This window comes from Papaver somniferum, chromosome 3 (genome assembly GCF_003573695.1).
Source record: "Papaver somniferum cultivar HN1 chromosome 3, ASM357369v1, whole genome shotgun sequence".
Classification (NCBI taxonomy): Eukaryota; Viridiplantae; Streptophyta; class Magnoliopsida; order Ranunculales; family Papaveraceae; genus Papaver; species Papaver somniferum.
The window spans coordinates 169613840-169635088 of record NC_039360.1 but is presented as its reverse complement, the minus strand read 5'-3'; the positions used below and the strand labels follow the sequence as shown (position 1 = coordinate 169635088).

Below are 21249 nucleotides of genomic sequence, written 5' to 3'. Positions count from 1 at the left end.
TATTGTTCAGAATAGGTGTAGGTGTACGATTAACTAAGTATGCTGCGGTCAGTGCACATTCTCCCCAAAACCGTATAGGCAAATTCGCTTGAAATCTCAAAGCCCTTGCCACATTCATTATATGCTGGTGTTTTCTCTCAACTCTTCCATTCTGTTGAGGTGTACCTACACATGATGTCTCAAAGACTATCCCATTAGTCTTGAAATAAGCACACAATGCATTAAATTCAGTTCCATTGTCACTTCTAACAATTCTGATTTCTTTGTTAAACTGTCGCTTTACTAGAGCAACAAAATTACGAAATATTAATTCAACCTCAATTTTACTCTGAAGTAAATATATCCACACACCTCTTGAAAAATCATCTACTATTGTCAGAAAATATTGAGCTCCACATGATGAATTTATCTTATATGGACCCCATAAATCTATATGAACTAACTCAAAAATACAGTTTGATTTACTCAGACTCTTAGCAAAACTACTTCTACGATGTTTTGCTCGTGAACAAATATCACAAACATCATTATTCTTCTTTATTAATCTACTCACTCCTTGTAACTTCTGTAAAACTTTTTCTGAAGGATTTCCAATTCGTCTATGCCAGAGCTCATATATATCTTCACTCACGGCCATAACTTCAACCTAAGGCACACCACAGAAAATATATAGTCCACCTTGTCTCTCAGCCACTCCAATCATCCTCCTCGTCATCCGGTCCTGTATCAGACATAAACTATTAGTACATTGGATAATACATCTCATCTCATCAATAAGTTGTGTAACAGAAATTAGGTTACAAGTTATCTGAGGCACATAAAGTACGTTATCAAGTCTCAATCCACCAGGAAGAATCACAGTCCCTATTTTCTCAGAGTACGCATATTTTCCATCAGGCAATCCAACAGAACATGCCTTAATATCCCTTACATTTAACATGTCACGTATTTCATACATGACATGGTTTGTTGCTCCTGTGTGAACAATCCAAGAAGTTTTATTCTTTTTACCTTGTAGATGTGAACCGGACTTTTTTGAGTTTAAAAACTCCATCACCTGCTGAACCTGTGCTGCTGTAACTCCCACCAGTCCTGATACATCGGCTGTCAACGCACCACCAGATTGATTTGCTGCTGGAATATGCAAGTTGTGTGCACGAACAGTATTACCACCTTGTCCTCTGCCACCTCTTCTTCCTGCATAACCTGTACGTCCTCTTCCTCCAGTTCGACCTCCTCTTCCACTTTTTGTTCTATCTACCCACCATTCAGGGTATCCAATAATTTTAAAACACCCATCATCAGAGTGTCCTTGTCTGTTGCAATGCTTGCAGTGCCTAGAAGGATCATAGGCGCTATTTAGCATACGTTGATCAACTTGTACTTTGAAAGCCATGATATTGTCTTGTACATCTGCAGACACACCTACATCTCCAATTCTCAGACGCTCCGAGTTGACAATTGTTTGATACGCAACGTCTATTGACGGGAGTGGATCCCTAGCTAACAGTTTTTCACGCACAGAACTGTAAACAGAATCCAGGCCAATCAAAAAATAATGCAAGAAATCTTATTATCTTAATGTACTTACCTGAGTTTCAATATTACAAGTGCATAGTCCACACTTGCACTTAGGTATCTTTATATAAGTCACCATCTCATCACATATTTTATTCAATCTTCCATAATATACAGCAACTCCCTCTGTTTTCTTTTGCTTGCAATCACTTAAAGACGCTTTTAGTTGGGATATTCTTGTTCCACTCACAACACAGAATCTTCTCTTCAAGTGTACCCATAACAGACTCGCATCATCATAGTCTCCTAAAGTTGATCTGACTGATGCCTCTAATGTATTACTAATCCATGAAACAGGTTTGTTGGGAGCAAAACCTGCGGAATTTCCAATGGAAACGAATCATCGTCTTGCTTTGGCAAAAGATGAGTTGCTCAATGATGTGGAGAAATATAGAAGACTGGTTGGACGTCTAATTTATCTGTCAGTCACAAGACCAGATCTTGCTTACTCTGTACATACTTTGTCTCAATATTACAAGTGCATAGTCCACACTTGCACTTAGGTATCTTCATATAAGTCACCATCTCATCCCATATTTTATTCAATCTTCCATAATATACAACAACTCCCTCTGTTTTCTTTGGCTTGCAATCACTTAAAGACGCTTTTAGTTGGCATATTCTTGTTCCACTCACAACACAGAATCTTCTCTTCAAGTGTGCCCATAACAGACTCGCATCATCATAGTCTCCTAAAGTTGATCTGACTGATGCCTCTAATGTATTACTAATCCATGAAACTAGCATCGAGTGAACTGCTATCCAATCTTCCAACTGTTCTGGTTCGACAGGTTGTTTGAAGGTTCCATCAACAAAACCAAATTTCCTCTTGGATATCAACGACCTCCGTATGGCTCTAGCCCATTCATCATAATTAGTTCCTCTTAGAATAATTGGCGTGATGGTAATTCCCGGTCCATCACTAGATCCTAGATGATATACTGGGTTCTTCTTTTGTATATCATACTCCACCATCTTCCCTTTGGATGATTATATTTCGTCACCCATCTTTTAGGGTTTGAACGTTTTTTTTTTTTTTAGGTTTTGTAACTGGCTCTGATACCATGTCAAGAATTGATAATAATAATTTGGTGAGTTTATTCTTATTCCATAAACATATATTTATACAAGCCAAGACTTGGGACTCAAGGAACAAAGACTTTCCTAACACACATATAATTCCTTTTCCTAAACCATATCTAAGACTGTCTATCCGAATTTTAAACAAATTCCACCTTTAAGAGACTTATATATGGAATACTTTCCATATCAGTCTCAGATACGTGTCTTAATATGAAGAGACTTGTCTTCCCGATCGAATGCACATGAAACCTCCAAGTCGGACCTTAGAGTTTGCTAGGAAAGAGGCAGAGGATGTTATGTTTGGATCTTTGGATAATCTCTTCTCCAATACCAACATCAAACCCGAAGAAATTGGTATTCTCGTGGTGAATTGTAGTTTGTTCAACACTACTCCTTCGTTTACCGACGTGATCATTAACAAATATAAAATGAAAAGTAGCGTTAAAAGCTTTGATTTGAGTGGGATGGGTTGCAGCGCTGGAGTCATTTCAGTTGATCTTGCCAAGGGAATACTTCAGGTTCACACAAACACTTGTGCCATTGTCCTCAGCACTGAGAATATTACCTTGTGTGGTTATGATGGAGATGATAAATCTATGATGATAGCTAATTGTTTATTTCGTGTCGGCCGAGCTGCAGTTCTCCTCTCCAACAGAAATCAAGATAAACGACAAGCTAATATAAATTAGTCCATACTGTGAGAACTCACTATGGTTCAGACGAAGAAGCTTATAAATGTATGGGCCAGTACGAAGATGACGCTGGTAAACTGGGTGTCTTCCTATCTAAATCTGTCATGCCGGTTGCAGGGTTAGCATTACGGACAAATATCACTACTCTAGGTCCTCTTGTGCTTCCACTTGGAGAAAAACTTCGATATCTCATTAGTACAGTGGCCAACAAAGTAGTAAAGAATCCATAAACCAAGACTTACGTTCCTGATTTCAAACTTGCATTTGAGCATTTTTGTATACATGCTGGTGGAAGAGCAGTAATCGATGAAATAGAAAATAACCTGAAGCTTTCTCCTGCTCATGCAGAGGCTTCACGAATGACTCTTCATCGATTTGGAAACACGTCATCGAGCACAATTTGGTATGAGTTAGCCTACATTGAAGCTAAAGGATGGATGGGTAAAAACAACCGTATCTGGCAGATTGCATTAGGAGGTGGGTTCAAGTGTAACAGGGCAGTCTTGGTTTCTCTTAAGAATGTGAAACCATCTCATCTTGTTAGCAGCAACAAGGGCAACCCTTGGGAAGATTGCATTCACAAGTATTTTATGTAGATTTGTTTTGAATTAGCGGTTCACGTGTGCCTGAATAAGACAATTAGTGAAAGAGCTTTCCGATTATTGAAATGTTATTAAACGATTGCAAATTGTATTGTTTAGATAAAAATGTACTCCTCAATCCAGGGTTTGAACATATTGCTTTTTACGACATGATAATGAAATGTGTGAGCCGACACTAACGGAACTGTCTTTTATCTTTTGTATTCGGATAGGATTTCTACTGGCTTCATCATTAGTTACATATGTAGAGATTATTAGCCCCACATTGTTTGGGCAATGTAAGATCATGCGGTTTATAATCTCTTAGGACCTCTCAACTCATTGCCAATTGGTTTTGAGTTGGATGCCCGTATTTTAACATGGAATCAGAGCAGGTTGTTTGCGATGAGTCACTGACCGCGCCTTTATTCCGCGTCACCCGATTTAATTGTCCACGTGTTAGACCCAATGAGGCTACACATGAGCGGCGTGTTGAGATTATTAGTCCCACATTGTTTTGGCAATGTAAGATCCTGCGGTTTATAATCTCTTAGAACCACTCCACTCGTTGTCAATTAATTTCGAGTTGGATGCCCGTATTTTAACAATATCCATTCATGTTATCTTTCTTTCAACTCGGGAACTTCATTTTACTCTAAAAGAAACTAGATCTAACTATCTAGACAATGAGATTTTGATCCAACTACCTGAATAGTGAAACTTGAAAACATCTATAACCTCGTCACATTCTTAACATGATCGTCATGAACTAAGATATTGAAACTCAAGTGGACGAAAGCACTCTACATATTCAGTGGTCTTGTGTATTTATGTCGTGGTGGGGAGGAGGGTGCAATCAAAAGCACAGTGGCCCAAGGTTGTGATTGTCGTGATCAAAACAACAAATATTCACGTGGATACTTGCTCATCCTAGAAAATCATCCAGCTGGAAACTACAACTTTCATTCGCTCGAATACTAGGCCCCGTACGTATTAACTAAAGAGAACCTTTCTGGATATCTAACAGTATCTCGAGGAAGTTTAAAGTGATGGAACAGAAATCTTAAAACCAATAGTAAAAGAATAACTTCAATTTTAACATGCCTAATAGCAACCGCAGTGGTGCGATCAAAAACAAAGATCAAATACCAAAAAAAGATCGAATTTTGGGTTTAGTCCGTGTTGCTACGCTACGATAGTGGACTATATTTGATCGAGCGGAAATATTACGTTCGCTTGCTGAGGGGCGTAGATATTATGCACGCCTGGATGGAGCGTATGTATATTGTTCGCCCGTTGTGGAGCGTGGATTTTATGCACGCCGGGTGCGGGACGGACTTATAATCAACGTCCCACCTTGGAAAAGCTAATATGTACGCCTGATGGGTCTTAGTTCAGCTTAGTTGTGTGCTTGGTGTCGCCATAACTGCCTTCACTTTCACGTGTCATTGTACACAAATTAGGAAATGGTATTTTTTTTCAATTTTTTTTTCGTATTGTCCTTAATAAGAAAAGTAAATTTATATTAATTAAATGCAATTTCTGTTTCTTTCAAATAATTGAATTCAAATAACTCAAATTATTTCAAAAGATAAGGATTGTTTAACAAAGCAGGCCGAAACGAATTAGTTAATGCGGAAACGAATTAGTTAATACGTGCGCCTATGGGACGGACCTAATACCAACCCCTGTTATGGGGCGTACATTTTACTTATGCCTAATTGGGCGTACATTTTACCAACGCTCTATCGAAGCGTATTTTATAACTTCGCCTCACCATGGAACGAGAAATATACAACCGCTTCACATGAAGCGTACTTTATAACTTCAACTATTAACAAACGTACATTATACGTTCGCTCGACTATATTTGGTTTTGGTCTTGGTCCCAGATCAAATATAGTCTGGAATTTGGTTTTGGTCCAGCTTTTACTCTTTAGTCCGTCCCACTGTGTCTCGTCTCTGAACCATATTTATGGGTTTGATCGTCCAATGTGGTTGCTCTAAGGATTAATTCAAGCAGAGAAGAATACATTATTACTGGATATAATCCATTATTTTAACAACAACGTGATCAATAATTCTCCAGTACGGAAACCACCATTTCTGTTTCTTTAAATACAAAACAAAGAAAAGACCCCAAAATCCAACTGCAAAACCCAAAGCAATAGTAGCATACAACATCATGGGAAAGAAAGGCAGAAAGAAGAAAGAGATTATTCCCCTAGAGCGTGTCCAGTACCACCACAGTACCAGATATGCATCTCCTTCGCCTCTTTCAGTACCCGATCCCGAAACTTTGTTCAACATACTTGTGTTAACATTAACATATTGCTTGCATACTGCTTGAGCCAGGATCAAACTATGCTTTTGACTTTGATTCTTTACTTTACTTCGGTAGAACCTGGTGAACCGGGCGTACAAACAACTTTTCTTTTGCATTTTCTTGATCGACTTCATCTAACTCATTTGCAGGATTAGTATCGTCATTGCAAACTTTTTTTTGTAGGATATCTACACAATAACTCATTTTCTGAAAAAGCAGAATCATCCACAAACAGCGTATCAAAATGAGGACTTCGAGGAATCTTGCCACTCAACTTATTAGAGGATAAGTTTAGAACCGCAAGAGTATCGATTACTGCCAAAGATTGTGGAATACGCTCAGACAGTTTATTGCAACTCATATCCAAAGACTGTAGCCCGGACAAATTTCCAATACTTTCTGGAATATCATCAGAGAAATGATTATGGGACAAATTAAGGGAAGTAAGCAGTGTTAACAAGCCTATCTCTTTTGGAATGTTTCCGTGAAGATGATTGGATGATATATCAAATACTTAGATGTAGTCGTTTAATTGATCAATCTGTATCATAATCCCTTTGGTTGCCAGGTATAATTGAACATCACCATAATTCTTGCTTTCCAAATAATTTGATAAAATAAATCCTCTCAACTTCCCTAATTCATTGGGAGTGTGACCAGTGAGATTGTTTTGCGCCAAGTCTAATAATTGGTATTAGATAATGTGTTTGTGGTTAGTCAAGTCAACTACAGTTGACTTGATCTGTCTTTGTATTGTGAGTGTGTGAGGAGTCCGTGTGTTTGTAATAACAGAGCATTGGTTATGTCAATAAATAACCAATCATCACTCCCGTAATAATCATCTATAATCAATACAGTTTTATCACTTTCTCATGGTATCATAGAAAGTGATACCATTTAGTCTCCACCTAGCATTTTAAGCCCCCAAAATCACACCGCCTCAAAATCGTGATTTCTGCACAAAATCGTGAAATTCCTTTCACTTTTGCTGAGATTAAGCCTAGATTACTAAGTCATGAGCAGTGGCTCAATGATCAACAACACAACTCTGGCTTAGTTTTTGATGCTCAAAATCCCACTAGCTTTTATTCTAAGAATGGTAATTATGGGAATGGTAATGGTAAAGGAGGAGGAAAGAATTCAGGGAGCTACAACAATAAAAAGAATAATGGGAATGGCAATTCTAGGTCAGATGGTTCTTCTTGGTCAAATGGTTCTTCTTTTGATAGTCATTCTGGTGCTGGGAATATGAGAAGAGATTTTTCACAGGTAGAGTGTCAGATTTGTCGCAAGAAAGGTCACTTTGATAGCCGGTGTCATTTCAGATATTATCCTCCACAATTTTCCTCAAGTTCTAATTCAACTCATGTGTCAGCTAATGTGGCACAACAGCAGTCTGCTTTTAATTCAATGGGTGGAGATATTAGTTTTTCTGATGCATCTACTTCTGAGGCTCCTCAATCGCTTGCTGATTCTGGTGCTACTGAACGTATGACAGGGGATGAAACTCTACTTCACAATACTTCTGGTTATAAAGTCAAGGAGAAGGTGCAAGTAGGAAATGGTAAGTCTCTTACTATTACTTACACTGGAACTTCTACCATTCAGACACCTAAAACTAGTTTTAGGCTAAACACAGTATTACTTGTTCCTGAAATGAAGCATAATTTGTTATCCATAGCTAAATTCACAAGGGATAACCACTGTTATTTTAAGCTCACTCCTACTGGCTATGAAATTAGGGATTTAAGGTCTCATGTTTTGCTTGCTAGAGGTACTGTAGTTAATAATTTATATCCTATTCATAACTCTGTTTTACCATCTTCTGCTTTTTGCTTGTCTGCTGCTATTTCTGCTCCTTCTCATATATGGCATAGTAAACTAGGTCACCCTTCAAATCAGATGGTTCAGAAGTTGTGTTCAACAAAACAAATTGTTTCAACTACTCCTCAATATTTATCACTTTGTCATCCTTGTCAGCTTGCTAAGAGTAAAAGATTTCCTTTCAAGTTATCTGATTCCCATGAACATAAAACATTATCCCTCATTCGATGTGATGTGTGCCGACCAACTTTTCCTTCTTTGAATGGTTATAGGTATTATATTGTTTTTATAGATGACTATAGTCGTTTTAATTGGATTTATCCAATGGAGTTAAAGTCTGATGCTCCTCAGTGTTTTACTCATTTTAAAACTCATACTGAAAATTTATTTTCTACAAAAATCATATCTTTTCAAGTAGATGGTGTTGCTGAGTTGGTTAAGGGGAAATTTAAAGTTATTCTTGAGCAGAGTGGTATTCATATTAGGGTTTCTTGTCCTCAAACCCCACAACAACATGGTCTAGCTGAACTAAAGCATAGACATATTGTTGAAATGGGTAATACCTTGTTGTTTAATTCCTTTTGTCCCAAAGATTTTTGGTATGATGCCTTTCTAACAGCAACTTATCTCATTAATAAGACTCCTACAAAGATTTTAAACTTTAAGTCTCCTTTTGAAGTTTTGTTTGGCTCTGTTCCAGATTATGCTTTTCTCAAAGTTTTGGGTTCTATTTGTTATCCTCATTTAGCTCATACTAGAACTGATAAACTCTCTCCTAAAACTGTCAAATGTGTCTTTATAGGTTATAACACCTTACATAAGGGTTATAAATGCTATAATCCTATTACTAAAAAGTCTTATATTTCCAGAAATGTAGTTTTTTATGAATCTCAGTTTTACTTCCATGATTCAACTTGTTCTGTGTCTAATTCCAATGTTTTGCCTGTTGAAATTTCATCTACTCCTGATATTGTTGTTCCTCTTCTATTATTGTTACTAGAGCTCAAAAAGGTATTTCAAAACCTAAACTCTTTCCAGATCATGTTTCTCATGTTTCTGTCAAATATCCTATTTCTACTTCTTATGCTTCCTTATTAACTACAGTTACAGAACCTAAAACCTTTAAGCAAGCAATAAAAAATCCTAAATGGCAAGTGTCAATGAAAGATGAGTATGTAGCATTAAGAAATAATGATACTTGGGACTATGTATCCCCGGAACCACATATGAACATTTTAGGTTCTAAGTGGGTTTATAAGATTAAACAGAAGTCAGATGGAACTATTGACAGATTCAAATCTAGATTGATAGCAAAAGGTAATAACCAACATGATGGCATTGATTATAATGAGACATTTAGTCATGTAGTCAAGTCAACTACCGTTAGAGTTGTTCTGTGTATGGCATTAGCTTATAATTGGCAGATAAGACAATTAGATGTAAGTAATGCTTTTTTACATGGTTTTTTGGATGAAGATGTTTATATGTCACAGCCTCAAGGATTTATAAATCCAGATTATCCTTCAAATTATGTATGTCATCTGAAGAAGATCTTATATGGCCTGAAACAAGCACCTAGAGCTTGGTTTCATACGTTCAGCTCATTTCTTCTTGCTTATGGTTTCAAGAAAGCTATTTCAGATAATTCAATGTTTGTTTTTTACTCTCAGCATGGGATGATTGTTCTTCTGTTATATGTTGATGATATTTTGGTTACTGGGAGCTCTTCTACACTTATTGATAATTTGATTTCTTCTCTTAAGAAAGAATTTGCAATGAAGGAGTTAGGGGAGTTAGGATATTTTTTGGGTATTGAAGCTGTTAGGTCTGCTGATTCTATTATTCTAACACAGAAGAAATATACTTTAGAATTGTTATCTAAAGCAAAAATGCTTGATTGTAAACCCTGTGATACTCCTGTTACAAAAGGTGCTAGAGTTTCTTTGCATGATGGTACTAAATTGGAGAATGTTAGTGATTATAAGACTATAGTGGGTAGTTTGCAATACTTAACAGTTACAAGGCCAGATATTTGTTTTGGTGTAAATTACATTTCACAATTCATGCATTCCCCAACAGATGTTCATTTTCAGTTAGTAAAGAGGATTCTTAGATATTTGAAAGGTACTCTTGGTCTTGGTTTGACTTTGAAAAAGGATAGTTTAACCATGTTAAAGGCATATACAGATTTTGATTGGTCAGGTTGTCCAGATACAAGGAGATCAACATCAGGATATGCTGTATTTTTAGGTTCAAATTTGGTTTCTTGGTCATCCAAGAAACAACCCGCTGTTTCAAAGTCTTCTGCTGAGGCAGAATATAAATGCATGTCTTTTGCTTCTGCTGAGTTAAAGTGGCTTGCAGAATTATTATCTAAATTGCATATTACAGTTTCTACTCCAACTTTACTTCTTTGTGACAACACCAGTGCTCTGTCCTTAGCTTCTAATCCTGTTTTTCATGCTAGGACAAAGCACATAGAGATCCAGTACCATACTATCCGGGAGTTGGTGGAGAATGGTTTTCTTATGCTTCAGCACATTTCAAGTCAACAACAGCTAGCTGATATTTTTACGAAAGGTCTCTGCTATCCTACTTTTTCAAGATTACTGCAGTACTTAATGGATTCTCCTGCTACTTCAACTACTTCTCATACTTCCACAACTAATCAGTGTTCTTCTTCCAGTGATTCTGCAGTTACTTAGTGAATAGATAATGTGTTTGTGGTTATGTTGTACCTGTTTTCTGCTTCAGTATTTCTTCAGTGCTTCTGCCAGACTATGCTTATGTCAGAATGTGTGTTTATTTCAGCAGTTGTTATGACTACTTTATTAGATAATGTGTTTGTGTCAAACTGTTTAGTTTTAGCTTCTGCATAGTTTGAGGGGGTGTATTAGATAATGTGTTTGTGGTTAGTCAAGTCAACTACAATTGACTTGACCTGTCTTTGTATTGTGAGTGTGTGAGGAGTCCGTGTGTTTGTAATAACGGAGCATTGGTTATGTCAATAAGTAACCAATCATCACTCTGTAATAATCATCTAAAATCAATACAGTTTTATCACTTTCTCAATTGGAGTTCTTGCAAATGAATAATCTCCCCGGGTATCGAACCTTGAAGTTGTTCGAACTTAAAGAAAGAAACCTAAGGTACTTGAGTGAACCAAGAGTAGTTGGTATACCGCCTCGAAAGTTGTTATTTGCCAAATTGAGAAATTTCAACTCGTGAAATTCACTAATGAGGTTTAGTGGAGTCCCGTCGAGATAATTGTTATTTAACTGGAGAAAGCTCATGGATTTTGTTAATTTAAGCTCATCAGGAACTTTTCCAGTGAGATTGTTGTTTCCAAGTTTTAGAGCACTCAATCTTCGGCAGTGCCCTATATTAGAAGGTATCGTCCCGGATAATTTGTTGTTAGACAAATCTATATAGCTAATAAATGTGAATCCTGGTTTCGTTTGACACAGAATAAACGGAATTGAACCTGAAAGTTCATTACCAGCTATACTTATGGTGTAAGCATTAGATAATATTCTTCCTAATTCTAATGAGATTTCACCACTGAACTTGTTTCCTGATAGAATAAACAACTTTATACCTTTAGGTGGAAAAGGCACTAGACCGTGAAATTTGTTCTTCGACACATCTATCACACGAAGATATTTGAGTTTGAAGAGACAAGAAGGGATAGTTCCTGTTAAACTATTTCGAGACGTTACCAATTGCTCAAGATTCGTCAAAGGACACATGGAAGTAGGGAATAATCCTATGAGATTTCATGAGCCCATCCGGAGATAGGAAAGCGATTTTAGGTTTGAGATTGAAGGATGAATAAACCCTGTAATCGAATTTCCAGAGAGGTATGGATATTGCAGCTGAAAAAGATTATATAACGAAGAAGTTAGAGATCCCTGAATCGAACAACCAGGGGCAGAAAGACTGACCAGCAATGGCGCATTAGAAATTGAACCCGGAATCGAGTTGCTTACAACCGTATATGATATCCAAAGTTCTTGTAGTTTAGGCCATTGATGTGTGAACATCATGGTTAGATCGACATGAAGATCATAATTATAACTTATGTCAAGCTCTTCTAGATGAGGAAGATAAGGGACTGAACCATGTAGATTACAGCCAGATAACATAGGAATAGACAGTGAAGTCAAATTAGCCAGCTGAATCGGGAATGGAAAATTGAGTTTCTTATTGTGATTCATTTTGAGAGATGATAACGGGAAAGATTTTGAAACTTATGAATGGGGAAAACCGGGCTGGATATATTGCAATAAGAGAGATCGAGCTCCCTAAGATGTGAAAGATACGATATATGTTCACCAAAATTCTCTTCTGGAGATGCTGGCCCGTACAAATCAATACCGCTCAAACTTAATACCTTGAGATTCACTAAGCCTCTCACCCATTTTGTAGATGATGTTTGCAAGCAAGAAGTGGTAGAATAATCAGAAGAAGTGCAAGATAAATCGAGGAATTGTAGAGAGGATATGTTGGTGAGCAGTGTCGAAATTGATGATGAAAAGCTAGAGAAGGAGAGATCGAGATGAGTGAGTGTTGTTAGATTCGAAAATTGATGTGGGACTTGTGATCCCAGGAAGTTATTATAGGCAACATCAAGATACTCTAGATGAGTAAGGTTTAAAAGGGAAGCGGAGAATTTACCCCGTCAATGAAGTGCTCGGTGGATTGGAGGCAACGAGAGTATAAGGATGCATCTTGTAATGATTTTCGAGGTCTTTGTTTCGAAGGTCGACGGAGACGACCCGAAATGAGTCATTGGAACATCTAATGCCATGCCAGTTACAACAGTTTTCATGTTGGCTGCCTTCTTGCCATGAGGATAAACGATTTGAAAAGTCGCTCAAAGATGATTTAAATTCTAACAGAGCACTTCTATCCTCGTCCTGGCAGCAATGTGAGATTAGTGGATATTGAGTGATATTGATCAATAAAAAGAACATAAAATGAAGATGAATATAAAGGAGGTGAAATGACGCTGCTTGAGTATTCTTACTGAAAGAAGCCATAACTAGTAAGCTTTTGTTGATTTATAAATGTTTTGTTTGACGAATGAATGAATGTGCAGAATGGCTTAGATATGCACTAGTATTTATAAGCTCAAGGATTAGCATTGCTCCAGAACTCCCCACTTGTTCAATTATTAGAGATCGTCTGCATATTCATTCGTCCACTAGACCAGATGGAAATATAATTAGTGACCAAGTAGATTTTCTAAATATTCATTCATCCACTAGACCAGATGGAAATATAATTGGTGACCAAGTAGTCCGTTATCCGTTCAATTAGAGAGTGATTAGGTAAGGTGGAGGAGACTTTCATAACATTGAATAATTAATTAAGGTTGGCAAATCATCAGTTTTGGAGTTATATGGTCTGGCCGGCAGCATGCTATTTGAGAAGCGAAATGGTGATCGAGATTCGAGACGTGCATGATGTTATTCTGTAATTTAATTGAACCAATTTACATACCGACAGAGAAATTAGGGAATAAAAATATTACAACTAGAAGAAAATAATAAGATGCAAGTTGCAACAGGAGGCTCGCCGTGTCATGTCCGAGCTAAGGGCTACCTACATCCGAGTGCTTTGGCCAGTTGGATTGGCCCTACTATCAGACCCAACACTGCTAAATCCACAACTGTAAAATTAATCTATTATAAACCTTTACGGTGGTGGGGATTGATCCCTTAACTTCCTCCTTACTGGAGTTAATGGGATACCACTGAGCTATGCGCTTGGACCCAATTTACTGCTTTAGTTATTACCGCTTTGTGCCGTTGGTAATTATTATGAGGTGACTGTGAGAGTGGCGCGTGTGCCTATCCTCACTTATCTTTATATTTCCTTCCCTGTTGTCTTTGGATGCTATCGAATGAATCTAAGAACCCTAGTTTGTTTTTTATCTCTTGTGTGACGATTTGAGTTGTTCTTGAGGCCAACTTGTAGTGTAGATCACTACAATTGATATCAGAGCACTCGATCTGAGTGACCGTTACGATGGTGAACCAAAATGATTTCAATGATCTTAACAGAAAGGTTACAACCTTCATCAAAAACCAGGAGGAAGCTCAGGAAAAAGCAGCTGCGCACTTCAAAAGGCAAGAGGAAGTACAAGTAAAGAATTCTTCAGATATAGCTCAACTGGTGAAAGTTGTTTCTGGTATTGGAGCTATCATAGATCAAGAGGTGGATAAAGCAGTTAGGAAAGCAGCATCAGAGATAGAATCTGTTATTCAACCATCATGATCGAAATTCTAATGGTAGATCGAACACATGAGGTAATAATAACTATTTTTTCCCCAATCAGTATTCACATCGTCATATGCCAAAGGTTGATTTTCCTAGATTTGGAGGAGTTAATCCTAGATCTTAGATTAGAAAATCCAAGAAATACTTTCAACTCTATCCGATGGATGAAAAACAAAAAGTACACATGGCTTCCCTGTACTTAGAAGATAGAGTTGATGTTTGGTTCCAAGATTACTAGGATGGTAGAGAAGTAATAATATGGGAGGAGTTCATCCTTGATATCACCTTTAGATTTCAAGAGTTGGGTCATGATGACATTGTGGGCGAGTTCAACAAATTAAGCCAAACTGGTACAATGCTAGAGTATCAGGAAATATTTGAGGAGCTGAAGGCATTAATAATTGCCAAAAACAAGTACCTCGCTGAAGAATACTTTACTTACAGTTGGATCAGTGGGTTGAAGGAAGAATTGAGGATAGCTGTGCAAATGTTTAGCCCAACTGACTTGAGATACAAGTCATTCACTTAGCCAGAATGCAAGAAGCACTCTTAGAAACTACTGCCAAGAGGAGTAAAGCTGCTAGCAGGTTACCTCCTCTACACATTCCAAACAACAATATGGCTATTGTGACTTCTCCAGTCTAGTACTCCATCACCAAGACAAGGTAATACCCCTAGTCCAAGATTACCCCCAATTAAAAGATTATCTTATGCAGAAATGAGGTCTAGAAGGGAGAGGGGCTTGTGCTATAATTGTGATGAAGTTTTCAGCAAAGGACACAAATGCATTAAGCAACAATTATTTATGTTAGCTGATGATGAAGAAGAATCTGCATAATCTAAAGAAGAGTCACCTAGCAGCTCATCTCTTATTCAAGAATTGGCTGAAGAAGATGTTGAGATATCACTACATGCTCTCTCAGGTAATATCTCTCATAACACTATTAATATTCAAGGAAAGTTTAGAAATAGAAGGTCACTCACCATTCTGATAGATATTGGGAGAACCTATAGTTTCTCGGATCCTGAAGTATCTAAAGTTAGTGGTTATTGCATTGAACCTACTCCTGCATTCCAAGTAGTTGTGGCTTATGGAAATAAGCTACTCAGCACAACCAAATGCTCAAGTTTTCCATGGAGCATGCAGGCCATCAGTTTGATTTTGATTTGAGACTATTACCCTTGGGAGGTTGTGATATGGTCTTAGGGGTGGACTGGATGAAGACTATTAGCCGTGTGCAATTTGACTTTTCAAAACTATCCATTTCATTTAGTAGGAAGGGTGAGAGTATTGAGTTAATTGGGATGTCATATGTTCCAAGCATTTCCTTAATGACATGAGAGGAATGCAACAAACTTTTGAAGAATGAGAAGAAAAAACAAGTATTCATTGGACAATTATGTACAACCAGCGTCATTGAGTCAGACACCACTATACATGAATCCCTCAAGCCTATCCTCACATCATTTGAGTCAGTATTCGAAGAACCCAACACCCTACCTCCAATCAGAAACCATGATCACCATATTCCTCTTAAACCACTTTCAATTCCTCCAAATCAGATACCCTACAGGATTCCTTATGTGCAGAAGGAGATAGTAGAGAAGTTGGTCCAAGAAATGTTAATTGCTGGAATCATCGAGCCAAGTCATAGCACATTCTCTTCTCCAATTCTATTAGTAAAAAAGAAAGATGGAAGTTGGAGATTCTGTGTGGATTACAAGAAGGTACATGAAATAACTATAAAGAACAAGTACCCCATTCTAGTTATTGATGAGCTACTGGATGAGTTGAAAGGATCAAAGGTATTTACAAAAATTGATTTAAGAGCAGGGTATCATCAAATCAGGGTAGCCATTTCAGATACTCATAAGACTACCTTTAAAACTCATCAAAGGCATTATGAGTTTCAAGTGATGCCTTTTGGGCTCACTAATGCACCTGCCAGCTTCCAGGCCTTAATGAATAAGGTGTTCAAGCCATTCCTAAGAAAGTTCATCTTAGTTTTCTTTGATGACATCTTGATATATAGCCTGACATGGAGACTCATCAGCAACATCTTACTTCAACTCTGTCTCTTCTTAAGGAACATTCTTTGTATTCCAAGTTAAACAAGTGTTATTTTGGGACAGTACAAATTGAATACTTAGGGCACATCATAAGTGGATAAGGGGTAGCTGCAGATCCTGAAAAGATTTCTTGTATGAAGAGATGGACTAATCCAAAGACTATCAAGGAACTGAGAGGGTTCTTGGGCATCACAGGATACTACAGAAAGTTTTTAAAGGGTTATGGGTTAATTTGAAAAACCTTTAACTGACTTACTTAAGAAGAATAACTTTCTTTGGAATGAAGTAGCCCAGCTGGCATTTGAACAATTGAAAGAAGCTGTGACAACTACTCTTGTACTTGTATTACCAGATTTCTCAAAACCTTTTGACTTATCCACTTATTGTGATAATGGAGTGGGAGAAGTTTTAATGAAGAACAAGAGTCATATTGCATATTTTAGCAAACGAATGGGTACCAGATTTTTAGCTCTTTCAACATATGAAAAAGAGATGATGGCAGTTGTTATGGCAGTGACAAAGTGGAGAACATACTTACTGGGAAATAAATTTATAATCTACGACCACCAAAGTATTAAATAGTTTCTGGAGCAAAGAATACACACCACTCTTCAGCAGAAATGGGTCTCCAAACTTTTGGGTTATACTTATGAGTTGAGATACAAAAAAGGTACTGATAATAAGGTGGCAAATGCCTTGTCCAAAATAGTAATAACTAAATACTCTAATTGTCAGGCTATGACTCAGGTTAACCCAACTTGGTTAGAAGAGGTCCAACAAAGTTATACAGAAGATAAGGAGGCACATGATATTATCTCCAAGTTGCTCATTCAAACTAATGCAGTGGAAAATTATAACTACCAACAAGGAGTTCTGAAGTTCAAAAATATAATCTATATTGGCAAGAATGGTGACCTCAGGCAGAAAATATTTGAAGCAATTCATACCTCAGCAATTGAAGGACACTCAGGCTCCCAAGCTAGTTATCAGAGGGCTAAGTTATATTTTTACTGGAGTGGGATGAAACAACAAATATTGCAGTTTGTAAAAGAATGTGACACCTACCAGCAGCATAAAGTCTTTAACACATTACCAGCAGGGCTCTTACAACCACTACCAATACCAGATTCAGTATGGGAGCATATCAGCATGGACTTCATCATAGGGCTACCCAAATCTGAAGGGAGGACAATGATCTTAGTAGTGGTGGACAGATTCACCAAATACAGTCATTTCTTAGCTCTCAGCCACCCTTACACTGCATCATCAGTAGCCAAGGTATTCATTGACACTATCTTTAAGTTACATGGGCTACGTAAGTCAATTGTCTCTGACAGAGACAATGTATTTGTGGGAAATTTCTGGCAAACCTTATTTACAAAGCTGGGAACTACTTTACACATGAGTACAACTTACCATCCTCAGACTGATGGTCAAGCAGAAAGAGTAAGTGCATGTTTAGAAACTTACCTAAGGTTCATGAAAAGCTACAACCCTTCAAAATGGGTTACATGGATGTCACTCTCTGAATGGTGGTATAATACTTCATATTATACCAGTTTAAAGATAACACCATTCCAAGCCCTGTATGGATTTGCACCTCCTCAATTTGGTATTTTGTCATTTCAAGCTGGAGTTCGTGGTGTAGTAAAAGATTATCTACAACAAATGTAAGTGATGAGTCAGGTATTGAAAGAAACACTAGAAATGACACAACACATGATGAAACAACAAGCTAATAAGAAGAGGTCTGAAAGGTCCTTGAAGTAGGAGACTGGGTTTATTTGAGACTGTAACCATACATACAAACTTCAGTCCAGCTGAGAAGAAATCTAAAGCTTGCAGCCAAGTTTTATGGTTCTTATCAAGTTTTGGCCAAGATAGGAGCTGTGGCTTATAAACTATACTTACCAGCTAGTTCTAAAATTCACTATTCTTTTCATGTATGTCAGCTTAAACCTAAAGTTTGGAAGGGAGTAAGTCCTCAGACAAGGTTACCTTCCATTGATTCAGTTGGAAATATCAAAGTGGTACCCTTGAAAGTTTTGGCAGCCATAAAAATCAAGAAGAACCATCAGGAGGTAATGCAGATATTGGTACAGTGGGAAGGTATGACTGAAGAGGAAGCAATCTGGGAATACAAGCAGTTCATGGCAGAGCAATTTAAAAATCTTATCCTTGAGGACAAGGATCTCTAAAAGGAGTGGGAATTTGTCATGTCCCAGCTAAGGGTTACCTACATCTGGGTGCCTTAATAACTGTAACTCATTTACTGCTTTAGTTATTACCATTTTGTGCCACTGGTAATTATTAGGAGGTGACTGTGAAAGTGGCGTGTGTGCCTGTCCTCACTTATCTTTATATTTCTTTCCATGTTGTCTTTGGATGTTATCGAATTATTGAATCTAAGGAACTCTTAGTTCATTTTTTATCTTTTATGTGACGATTTGAGTTGTTCTTGAGGCCAACTTGTAGTGTAGATCACTACACGTTGGTAGGATAGCACAACAACCTGTTGAATTAATGTAGTAGTATGTTGTTGGAGCTTATCTTATAAGGCTTCCAGCTAGTTAATGTAATACTCTTTAACCAGTTTAAAAGAAGAAAAAAACTAAAATACATATTGTATTTTTTCTTTTTGCTTTTTTTCAATGATTCAACAATGATGACCGGGAGAATGTACCTGGAATTATCACGTGTCTCACGTAATAAAGAGTCCCTGGGGAGCCACTACCAAGAATTATAGGGGCCCAGTTTTGGTGTGAGACACAGGAGAAATCACAGTCCATTCTCCCGGTCAATAATTATTATTTTTTTAAAACAACCCATAGGGTACATGTTGCAGTTTTTTTTTTTTTTTAATAAAAAGAGGTAAACCTCTAGCCGATATTCCAAAATGGAAACTATTAAAAGCTCTTTCAAAATCATAACACAATCTTCCAATCTAAAGTAGCTCTACCAATTCTTTGCTAACTATCCCAATTTTACGGACTTACTTACCATAGATGACCAAATCATATCAAGGGGCCCAACTAGTTTTAAAAGAAAACTAATTTGTATCGTTGTAAAATGCAGTAACTGGATTAGACGCAACCCATAGTTTTCAAAGTAACAGTGTTTTGAGTATCAGAATATAAAGTAACAATGTCTTGAGTAACTTAGATCTTCTGAATCGGTCTTTACTTGCCTGAATCGGGATGAATCAACAATGGAGTCTTGGTATCAGTTTGAGTCGATGAAGTAGTTTATGATCTTGTTGCCTTAGTTTTGTAGCTAGAAATGATGTGGTTCTTGTTGTTTTTGTAGACGAATCTTCTCCATAAGGAAACATGAACTTCAACATGAACAACCTCTTCAACGGATTGAATAGGACAGTCACACAAAACCCCGTACCAGCAAAACCCAAAATTAAACGGAGTTAAAGAAACTTACGACTATTACTGAAAATCAAATGCAAGGAAATTTTTAAAAAAAGCACTACACCATTTTTTCCGAATCGTAACGGTTTTTAAGCGTTACGAAACGGGGTTGTAACAGAGCCAGACCGTTACAAAAAGGGGTGCTATAATTTTTTCGTAACGGCCCACTAGCCGTTACGATTTTTTTTTATAACGGCCCTTGTAACAGCTTAAAGCCGTTATTACGTGGCACTGTCGTAACATGCTCCAGCCGTTACGAATTTATTTAGTAACAGGACATTGTAACAAGCTGAAGCCGTTACGTTTTTTTTTGTAACTGGAAAAAAATTAATGCCGGTCAACCTTGACCTGGTCAGAATCAGTCGGCAATGACTAATTTTGACCAGGTCAAGGTTGACCGGCAGCTCATTCTCGGCTGGAATACGACGGAATTCCAAATAACCACCTGCATACACCTTCCATTTATCCTTCACAATCAACAATATTTTCTTCAATCAAATTCATCTCCATTCAATCAATTCTTATCACATTCAAATAGATTCATACAAAGGATTCATACAAAAAAGAACTTAAATTCTTCCAAGTATCAAATACTAGGGAATGTATACAAATTCTTCTAAGTATCGGTTCATAGAAATTCATATGTTCACAAATTTATCTAACTTAGAATGTACATAGAAACTTACGGCAACCTAATGTCTGCCTTGTTCTCCAACCTTTTTGCTCCAAACTTGTCGCAGCAGAGCATCATCCAATGAAACTGCAAACACAAAAAACATATACTTAGATGGAAGTATGCGCAGAAAAATCAGCCCTAAGTTATGAGGTTACTGCTGCAAGTAAGAGAAGTGGAGGATCATACTACATTAAGTTCTTGTTCATATCGTAGAAACCTACTTAAGTTCCTAAGTTCATTACACTTCGTAGAAACCTACTACAATAGGGAATACATGGTAACCTACTTCAGTTCCTAAGTTCATTTCATTCTCACTTGAAAATCACTATAAGTAGATACTGCAGAAAGTTACTCAAAACTTGCAGCTTCAATCAATTGAACCAGTAAGCTATGATAGTTATCTCATCTATGGTTTTTCAGAATTATTATACATACCGAGGCTGTTACGCCAGCTAAGGACTTAAATAAGAAAATATGGAGTAAGCCTTCAAGCACAACAAAAACTAGACAATACAACTGAAATGCTTACAAGTTACAAGCAAATCCTTCTCCTAATGTTGCCTCAATTGACTGGTCCGAACTTTGCCATCTGTTAATGTGCAAATGCAAAATTCTGTTGAGATTCTAGAAGCCCGACTACTTACTTAGACCATGTAAAAATAGAATTCATCTCCAAGAATAAGTGATCCAATCCTGCACCAAAAACTTAATGTGT

The 21249-nt window shown here is 37.3% G+C and overlaps 1 protein-coding gene and 1 pseudogene across 1 annotated transcript; one reads left to right on the top strand and one right to left on the bottom strand.

Annotated features, from left to right (window-relative positions):
* The first annotated feature begins 2877 nt into the window (after positions 1 to 2877).
* On the top strand, positions 2878 to 3961 carry LOC113361884 (annotated as a pseudogene).
* Positions 3962 to 11152: 7191 nt separating this feature from the next.
* LOC113360333 (LRR receptor-like serine/threonine-protein kinase RCH1) lies at positions 11153 to 11833 on the bottom strand. The gene has a single exon (XM_026603852.1). The coding sequence runs from the start codon at positions 11831 to 11833 to the stop codon at positions 11153 to 11155; it is 681 nt and encodes a 226-aa protein (XP_026459637.1).
* Between the last annotated feature and the right edge of the window lie 9416 nt (positions 11834 to 21249).